This window comes from Passer domesticus, chromosome 1 (assembly GCF_036417665.1).
Source record: "Passer domesticus isolate bPasDom1 chromosome 1, bPasDom1.hap1, whole genome shotgun sequence".
Classification (NCBI taxonomy): domain Eukaryota; kingdom Metazoa; phylum Chordata; class Aves; order Passeriformes; family Passeridae; genus Passer; species Passer domesticus.
This window is the reverse complement of record NC_087474.1, coordinates 42,886,049-42,896,100: the sequence shown is the minus strand read 5'-3', so window position 1 is coordinate 42,896,100 and position 10,052 is coordinate 42,886,049. Positions and strand designations below refer to the sequence as shown.

At 38.6% G+C, this 10,052-nt stretch overlaps 1 protein-coding gene across 2 annotated transcripts; it reads right to left on the bottom strand.

Moving 5' to 3' along the window:
• Positions 1 to 87: 87 nt before the first annotated feature.
• Positions 88 to 10,042, bottom strand: UBA5 (ubiquitin like modifier activating enzyme 5). 2 transcript variants are annotated; one of them, XM_064416300.1, is made up of 12 exons: positions 9,842 to 10,042; positions 8,786 to 8,831; positions 8,582 to 8,671; positions 7,758 to 7,867; positions 7,259 to 7,345; positions 6,617 to 6,701; positions 5,022 to 5,126; positions 4,716 to 4,843; positions 4,193 to 4,328; positions 3,663 to 3,738; positions 2,787 to 2,893; positions 88 to 2,191 (listed from the first exon to the last, which is right to left on the bottom strand). In XM_064416300.1, exons 1-12 carry the CDS (start codon positions 9,985 to 9,987, stop codon positions 2,108 to 2,110), a joined length of 1,200 nt encoding a protein of 399 aa, XP_064272370.1. In that variant the 5' UTR covers positions 9,988 to 10,042; the 3' UTR covers positions 88 to 2,107. The 2 variants fall into 2 exon arrangements, with proteins under 2 accessions (XP_064272370.1, XP_064272380.1); XM_064416310.1 differs by lacking the exon at positions 9,842 to 10,042 and having other exon boundaries at positions 8,587 to 8,671; positions 8,786 to 8,830.
• Positions 10,043 to 10,052: the final 10 nt, after the last annotated feature.

The window sequence follows — 10,052 nt, the reverse complement described above, 5'->3', positions numbered from 1 at the left end:
AGGAAGCAATAAATATTCTACTGTGTTTTACAGTTAAAGTACATTATACTTGTAAATATCTTTTTAATGAAAAAGACTCCTTAGTGCTGCTTTTTTGGATGCTGTTTATTTTTAAATAATTTTAACCATTGGTACATACAATTATCTTTATACAATTATTCATTTTCTGATTATTTCAAATTTTTCTTGTATATACAAGTTGAAAGTCTAAAAGTAACACAGGAACCGTTTTGTGTACTCTCTAACAGGGCATACAAAAATGTATTAATTCCCTCATAAAAGTGTACTTGAAGTTGCCTTTCAAAGCTGTCAATCCTGTCATAGCAGCCATGTCAGCCAAACAGTTAAGAGTCAGGAGGAACTGAGCTGTTGTAGAAATGAATCAGCCATTTGCCTCAGGATCTCCAGATCCACACAGCTGTGTGCCTGACTTCTATTGTTCCCAACAGAAAGGTGAAAGTCCCACAGAAATGTAAGTAACACATAAACTGACACTGGATCAAGCTAACGTAGACTTATTGACACAGATTCCAGTATCTACCTTTTTAATGGTCTCATTATTCTGTTTCCTATCTTTCTTTGCAGTTCATTTCTAAAACCTGGTTTCTCCAAAACAGAACTCAATCCAAAAAAGCCACTTCAATTTTACAGTATAATGCCACACACTCAAAACCCACCCAAAATCTCCCTCACTGGTTTCAGAAATGATTTTTCTGTATAAAATATAATTTGATGTCAGCTGTGGAGGAAATGGATTTTGAATTTTGTAACCGTTAATTAGAAATGAAACATTTTTTAAACTAATTATTAGTATAACTAACAGGTATTCAGCTGCCCCAAGAAACAGAAGCACCACCATAGTATTGCTGTCTCTTTTCATTTTAGTGGGATACTACTACTGCCAATACTAGCTGGCTCTGTGTTGGCTGCATCACATTGTGGAAAAGTTTTTTGAAGAGCCCAATTTGGAAATACTTGTATTATACTGCTGAGGCTGAAATAATTACCAAGTTCTGGATCAGATGCCCACAGTAGTTAAAGTATTTGAAACTGATCCTTCCGGTTCTACAGGGTACTGGTGCCCCAGGATGCAAATATTTACAGGTCAGTTTAACACATGGCCATTTAAAAGGTTGTATGACTGTACTTACGTCATTTACAAGACAAATACAACAGGTGAGCTACTCCAGTGAAGACATTTGCAAAACTAAAAATTTATAGCATCTAATTTTAAAAGACTTTCTATGCAAACTCAGACTTATATTTCTTAATATCGCCCACGTGATGGGGAGTGATCAGAATTATAGCTAAACTTTCAGTATCCAACAAAAATATATTTAGACTTCTGAAAAGGTAGACAGAATCTCCAGTTCTTTCCAATGCTGCTCATAATTTTGTCATGAAAAGCATGTGCTAGACAAAATAGTGGCATGCTGCTAATTAATCATAACAAAAGACTTCACCTTCTTACAGTATACTGAAAACATCACATACAAAACACAGGCAGCTGTTTAACAAGCAGCAGTAAGATAGGGATAAAGAAAATTCCATCCCAGGGATATTTAAGGCAGATGAAAAGGCTTATATGTTCTCATCACTCAGAAGAAGTAGCCACAGCATGATCCATGCCAAGACTTTAGACCAGTGAATGACAACCAGTTAAAAGTGCCTGGAAACTCAGGAGCAGCACCACGAGAGAGGCATTATCATCTGTCCTTCACCCACTCAGCCCACTCCAGCAGATTTCATCTTTTCCTTGGCCTGTTCTATGTGCTGTTCTCATCACATGATAGGGTGTATAATGTGCTGTGCCTGCTTTTTTAGGTTATCCAGGTCCTTTTATTTGCCACTGAATATCTGGATACTAGCAATGCTGAGAAACTAAAATTTACAGTAGCACAGCTCTATCTGTTAATAACAACATGATGAGAAAACAGAATATAAACAATGTAAGTCTGCATCCTTCCTGCCCCTGTAACAGTTCTGTTTCATCAGAAAAGTAAAGGTAAGCTTCAGTGGAGGTAAAAAAAAAGAAGTAAGAAGTCTGGTCTTCTCAAAATCCAATGTCCATCCAAACTCATAAAAGTTGCACTTAATATTTGTTTTTCTACATGTTTCTCATTTTGGCCATTAGTTCTTCTAGGCTTTCTTCAGACTCTGCTACTGTCTCCCCAGTTATTAAATTCTCTTCCTGTTAGGAACAGGAAGAAAAAGTTGTCAACAAAAAAATTAAAAACAAACCAAAAAAAAAACCCAACCCCCCCCCAGATCAGCTTTATTGCTGTTACACCACACCATTTTCCTAGAATCAGGCACTCAGTTGTGAGATTAGCCCTAAGTGATTATAAGCTTCAATTGTAAACAATTTTGACTAGGAGTTAGAATGTTCTTACTGCAGTGCATTCAGATTCTATGTTCCCCAGGTATACTCACTGCTCTCTGACTATATACATCTTTTACAAGATATGAATGGGAAAAATTAATTTGTCACCAAAATATCAACTGAGAAATTGTCATTTGCTGTCCTTCTTCCAGCCCCCAAACGCATTAATTCCTACCATCTCAGCAATACATTTACACTAGCATCCACACTTAAAGAAGTATCTTTCCCAGGAACACAAAATTGGACCATAAAAAGGAATTATCAAATGAGCTGAGGTCACATTTCACTGGAATTGTTCAAGATGGAATTCTGTTTTAGGTGTAAAGGGTAATCAGATTGGCTGGTATTATAAATTTAATCTACAATATGTATTTCAAAAATTCATAAAGAGTAAGTTCATTACCTTGTCTGGGATAGTATATGCTACACTAATTCCCTCAGGAAGCTCAGGTACTGGGCCAGATGCAGCCTTCAGCTCATCTTCTGAAATTTCTGATACTAATTCAATGCCTTTGCATTAAAAGGAAACAAAAACTCCATTAGAAGTTAGAAGAAAAAGTTCTTTAATCACCAAGTTATCAGAGTAACAGGAAAGATGCAGCTCCTTTCCAATAACAGAATTAAATTAAATAGAAATACCTTTGATTTCAACAACTTCATTCCATTACAAATAGAAAATATTTTCCCTTTATAATATATGAAACAATTCTATATAGGCAACTTGTGAACCAGAATGGCATCTCTTCCTTGTCCTTACCATTAAACTTTACCATCAGGACACTTCTCCCAGTTGTAAGATAAGATTATTTTCTATAGCATGTAATAAATAGAACATATATCTCCAGTCTTTAAATGGTTATAAAAAAGACATTCACCATTCCTTCAGATAATTCCTTCTAATTTAAAACCCTCAGAGGAATGTAAAAATCCATGGGATGCCTCAGGACAGTGGTTATGAAATTGACAACAACTCTTTAGTGTATTTAAAAGGAATATGCAGTTAATACATCTTCTCATATCTATCTCATCTTCAAATCATCTGAGAAAGTTTTTTATTCCAGCAACAGTTATATTTTGAGCCTAAAACCTGCACATTGCACTAAAAACATATAATCAAGTTATGGTAAAATTACTTTCAAAATCTGGGAAAAGCCAAAAGTAGTTACACACTATAAGTTATAAAAAGTAGAAACTAGAAAAATTCTATGCACCCTAAACTGATCACCCAAAATGAATCTCAGTATTGGGAAAACCATTTTGTCTCCAGGTGATGACTTACCCCAGTCATTGTCTTCGTGTACTATTTCTTCTTCCTTTTCAGTGACTTCTTCTTTTGGTCTTGCAGCTTCTTTTTTCTGGAGGGAAAACACAGAAAATAACCTCAATAACCAAAATTTAACAGTCCAATTTCAAAAAAGAGCAAAGAAGTTCAAGGCTAATAGTCACATTTCTTCCAATATGTAAGATAAAAATGTTCTAAATAGTGACTGCTTAGGAGCAAAAAGGCAGAATACCTGCAAGTTCAAAAAAAGCACCAAATCCATTAACATTCAGAAACATATAACTGTTAGAAACGTTTGCATTCAGTTAAGTAGTATTTTCTTCTATATAATTGTTCAACTTTCTTCCTACTCTTCACTTCAAGGTAACTAAGTACTTTATATTTAGAAACATGTGCAACCATCTGAAGACAACTGCTGCAAACTGGAGTAGCAAAGAACATTTTCTTTTACTACAGATTTGCAACTTGCTTTGTTCTCTAAGAAAAGGGAAATTAGAAAATCAACCCACAAACGCAAACTGCTTTACCTTATAATTTTCTTGCTGTTTTCTGCAATTGTGGTCACTACATTGGGGGTTTGGCTTCATAGACATAGTTGGGAAGAAATCCTGCATCGCATTGTAACCAAGATAATAACTCACAGTACCAAAATTTAACAGGTATCTAGAAACACAGAGAAAGAAGGAGCTTGTAATACAGGTGTAAACCTAAAACTTCAGTCATGTAGGGAATAACTTTTCCTCAAAAAACTTTTAGAATACACTTTCAGATTCATGGAATTGTAAGGTGAGTTACTGTAATTGCCTTAAATCCAGTTATGCTGTAGTCAGCTAGCAACAGAATAACTGGAGCAATACAGAATCCCATCTTCTCACGGTGTGTGAGAATAACTCAGCTACAGGCAAGAGATGTAATTTATTCTTTGTCCATGTACACAAGTCAGCACTGTAGCATTTTTTAATGTATAACTTAATGATGCCAAATCAGAGCATGTTTAAATATTTAAATATTTTGCTGCACACATCAAATAGCAACAACTCAGTCACTTACTTGAGAACATTTTGTACAAGCATTCCTGCCACAACACCCATGGTTGTAGGAAGACTGGCTGCACAAACTCCTTCTCGTTTCAATGTCTTCTCATCAATATTTGCAGCTACTACCAGTGGAGGAGCACACTGAGGGGCAATAGAGAAAATAAGCTGTAAAAAAGCATTCAAAAAATCCCACAGATCACACAGAATTTAAAGGTACTGCATCAGCTGTGCCAGGATCACACTCACAAGACCAGCTAATCTTCACATTCCCAGTACCACTCTAAAAGGCAAGTGAGCAATTCAGCAGAGCACTACGTACCGCAAAACAAGCAGATTCACCAGGGATGATCAGCTGGATGTGTCCTGACACTGCATTTTCACTCACTCCAGACTCCATCCAGATTTGTCCAAGTTCATTGCAGGCCTTATAAACAAAGAAACACACACGTCAGCACTGCAGAAGTTTAGTGAAAGAACAGGAACCCAAACAATTGGGAGTGATGAAAAACATTCATTTCCCTGTTTTCAGGCTAAAAGACTATGGTCAGAAAAAGGTACATGAAGAGACAGAAGAGAAATTATTTATCAAAGGACAAATCAAACAGCAAATTAAAGTCGCCCTCATGAAGCCAGCCCTTCGTGCTTTCCTGAGGACCTGAAATGTTCTAACAATGCAGGCATCAGTGACCCAGTTACAGCACACTAGAGAACTATCGGGGTCCGCTGTTACTTGTCTCTGCCCCAACACGGGAAAAGGTGGTTCTGGGCAGGCCGCGCTTCAAAGGATGAGTCTGGATTCTTGAGTTTTCGATCTTCAGTTGTGTTTATTATTTCTTATCTACAAAGTTCTCTGTCTGCCCAGCCGAGGTCTGATCAACAAGACCTCAACAAGCCAAAGGCACTCTCTCCCGCCCATGGGGCGGGTGTGTCTTTTATAGTGAAAACTACATATAAGATATTTACCTTCTATTTCCAATACTTTTCACCCTTGTTAACAAGTGCACCTTCACCATGAACCAATCCACACGTGCCAACATCATCCCGAACATGGATGCCAAGGAGAAGAAAGAAGAAGGACAGGGCATGCCCAAATTCCTCCATCTTGGGACTCCTGACCCCCATGTACAGGATTCCAAACCTCCCTGTACAAGATTCAAAACCCCCCTGTACAGTGCTTCAAAATCTATGTTTCACCCAGTGAATACCATCCCTGCACCATTCAAACTTGAAGATTTCTCATTTCCTCATACACACATGACACATCCCTAGAATGGGCAAAGTCAAGTCACCAGACACTTTTGGCAACATTCCAAGACCTCCGAGCCCCCCAAGGGTTCTCTCGGTAGCTCTGGACATCTGGAGCGATGTGCTGAGTTCCCACAGAGAACATAATTCTACAAACTACTTTTAGAGACTTGGATACAGTCTATCTGTGTACCTGCAATTTATGGATCAAGTCAGCTGAAGGGTAACAGAAAACATATATATGGCATATACTCTACGTTGGCTGCTACTATAAAGAAAACCAGTTTGATTAAATAAACAGCATTTTTAGTATACAAAAAGTCATGTGAAGTACTCAATTAGCTATAGAAAATCTTTAAAGGTTTGTAAGATTTAACATACCAGCCTTTGAAAACACCATTACATAAAAAGAGTAATTAGAAAAGACAGTTTATGATACTTCAGTCTTTTACTAAACATTAACTGATAGTAACTTCAAAGTCTTTAGTGATATTTATACACATAAAATGGGTTTATAAGAACTGGGTAAAAGCTCAGATTCCTCAAGCCAAGGGGGCCATTTCTTAGGAGATTGTCTGTAAGTCTTGTCTTTTCTATAGCTGCACAATTTCTAACATTATTTATAGGAGAAAACAGACTTCCACAAGCTGGAGCCTTTGGTGGCCTTACCGTGTTAATTGCCATGCGAGCTTCAAAGTTGTCCACGCAGCTTAAAACCAGATCCACAGGCTTCCCTTCCTCCAGTGCACCGTTACTGAAACAAGCATCAGAAATTTACATGAAACTGCTGGCAGAACAAAACACCAACAGGCAACCAACATGCTGCTTTAGAGTACAGAAGCCCAAGAAATGTGAATTTCTAACAAAGCTTGTGCAAATGCAGTACAGGACACAACCAGTATCTTGGATCTGCAGTAGAAACAACACAATGCTGAGGCTGGGATTTAAATATATGGGCATTTTAGACTATTTTATATAGTATGCCCTCACAGTACAAAGTACTGGAGAATTGTATCTTTGTACAACAGAACTGCAAACGGTGGAAGTTATTCCACAGCTCTATGAGATCCACTAATAACTACTTTCTTCTTCACTCTATAAATCATACCTGAAACTGCCACAGAGCACTCAAGATATTATCTGTTTTCCATAACTCATCTAGGCAGGAATGTCTTCATAGACGTGTATGTCCCAGAGGTTTTCAATTGGAAGTTATTAAATAGAAAAAGAGCCCCAACAAGAGAAACATGAGGCTGTGTAGAATCACACATTAGCAGAAGTTAGCAATATGCTAAAGTTGGGGGATTTTACCTTATTCTATCCATGAAGTGCTCAAAGTTGTCCAGTGTTGTGATGTTGTAGTTATGTACTTCAAACTGAACATCAGGATTAATATCCCTTATGGAGGAAATAAGAGGAGTCAGTAGTAAAGAATACAATGATAATTTACATTCTTCTCCCTAACTTCACAAGTATTGCTATAGTCTTAAGTTTCCATTCTGAACCCTAGAATTCACCCACATTTGTCAAAAATTCAGATTAAATATGAAAAAACCCCACAACATATGGAAGTGGCATTGTTTATACCAAACTTCTGAGCAAAACTGGCTATACTTAAAAAGTAGACTGATATTAAGGTTTTGGCCAGTACAAAAATGTCTTTGAAATATCAATCATCCCCACAAATATTTTGTGCTCAAATTCCCTAATTAGATCATGCTCCTTTGCAAATGATTAAGAGTGAAACATTGGTTTTGTGGAGCAGCATCCTGGCTAAATACATTTTGACACCCAATTCTCCAAGTTATACCTCAAAGTACGTTCTGCTGCTTCCACTTTACTTAATCCAGCTTGATGAGGTTGGAAGAAGAGTCTGTTCATGTTTGCCAGTTCCACTTTGTCGTAATCAAACAGAAGCAGCTACAACAAAGATTTTTTTAACATGTGTGAATCTCCAGAGACTCTGCAAACAGAGCACCATGGCAGTTTTGAACAACAAAATTAATTCTAAAACCAAAGCCTCAGAAAACTCCCCCAACCACACTCCCTCCCTCAGAGGCCCATTCAGTTCACATAGAAGAGGCACAAACATCATAAGGGTGCCAAAAACTGAACCAATCTGTTAAGTCATTAAAACTAAGCATATTCAACAGATTAACCTATATGAACAGTATCACCTCTATTATCACCTATATTACTTGCTGCTACGTGACAAACTAATGTTTGTGATAAAGATTTCTGTTTGTCATCTACTACATTTCAATTGCATATACAAACTTGGTTCTTATAAGAGTTTATCTTTTATGTGAAATACGCCCTCCTTCTTCTTTATTTTGTTTTCCTTTGGCAGTATTCCTTCTGCAGTATGAAGATTACAGAGATGGGTTCATATAAGAATATGGAGATGACAAACATCCCAACAAGAATCATCCACGTGCTACAGGATCAAGTCCTAAATAAATCAATGTTAACAGCATAACAAAAATACAAGCTCTTCATGTGCAATGTTTACACTAGTGCTGTTCTTGAGTGCTTTCTTCACAACATTTTTTTATTTGGGTAAGATCAAATAAAATGCTTTATGAAGAGGACTGGTCAATCTACTATAAAGAAGAATAAAAAAACTCTCATTACCTTACCAATGCCACACCTTGTCAGCATTTCAGCAGTCACGCTGCCAACACCCCCTACACCTACTACTGCAACTGTGAAGGTACGGATTTTCTGCAGGAAGAAGTAATGTACAGATCAGTATCTCAAAAGTAGTCCTCTCAGGAAAAAATGCAAATAATTTTTTCCTCACAGGAAACAATGCAATCATTGCAGATAGAATCCTACCTCGTAGTCTTTGACAATCCCCATTCTTTTTAATGCCATCAGGCGACTACAAAGAAAAAAGAAATACAACGTTACACAGAAAATGTTCTTTATGTTTCTAACAACAATTTTGCTTTTCAGGTATTTAAAATCACTTTTGCTTTAGAAATAACCTCACCAAGCAATAAATGCAAGCCTGCTGATTCCACTGCAGTTGTGACTGCCAGCTAGGTACAGCCTGAGTGACAGAGTAGATGTTTTCCTATTTGCACCAGAGCCCTAACCCTGCAGAAACTCTTGCACCTATTCCTCTGGTAATATTGATGAAATCAGGTGGACACAGATATTTTTGTAAATGAATCCCTGATTTACAGAATGAAAGGTGACATTTTTTTGGGTAATGAACCATATGGCAGCAAACTAGTGAAGACTTGCACTGTTTTCTGGTAGATTTTATTAGATAAACATAACATTTGAAAAATAAATAGAGACTATAGGTTTTGAGGATAACTGAAAGGATTTTAAAGTAACATTTTATCCCTTTATTGCATTTTTCATGAAAGTATGAGTATCAATGCGTATTAAAGAAAAATAAAGCCAAACCCAAACCAACACAACAAAAACCAAAAAATCATCAGATTTCTAGAAGGGAAGGGGTCTCTAAAAGCTCAGGAATTCTATGAACCAACTTCTAAAATAAACAATTTGGAGGAATGAAAGTAAGACCTCATATAATACCAACACCTGTCCCATTTACCAGCAACCTAGCTGAAAAACTCACAAGGTTTCTTCTCCCTCTCCCTCCCCGCCTGTATTGTAAAGCAACATAATACAAAGTAACCCTGACATCCAGTCCTGCCAGGTGGGAAATCCGAGAGCATCCCTCCCGGAGCACCTGCCTCCTGCGCTGCCCGGCACCCTCCTGAGCACAGCCAGCCGCATCCCCGAGACTCCCGCCCGTCCGAGCCTGCTCCAGCTCCACCTCTCCCGCTCCATGCGGACCCACCGTTCCATCCCAGGCCCTGCCCTTCCCCATCCTCCGCGCCCTGGCGGGGCCCCCGCAGCCCCCGGGCGCACCTGTAGGGGTTGGAGTCGGTCACCTCGGCGCTCATGGTGTCGATGCGGGCCCGCGCCGCTGCCCGCCCGCGCTTCTCCCGGGCCAGCTCCTCCTCCAGCTCCCGCACACGCCGCTCCAGCCGCTCCAGCCGCCCGGGATCCGCCATGGCAGCGACACGTCTGTGCCCGGCCCCGGGAGCTTCCGGGAAGCGCTGGGGCGGGGCCGGTCCTG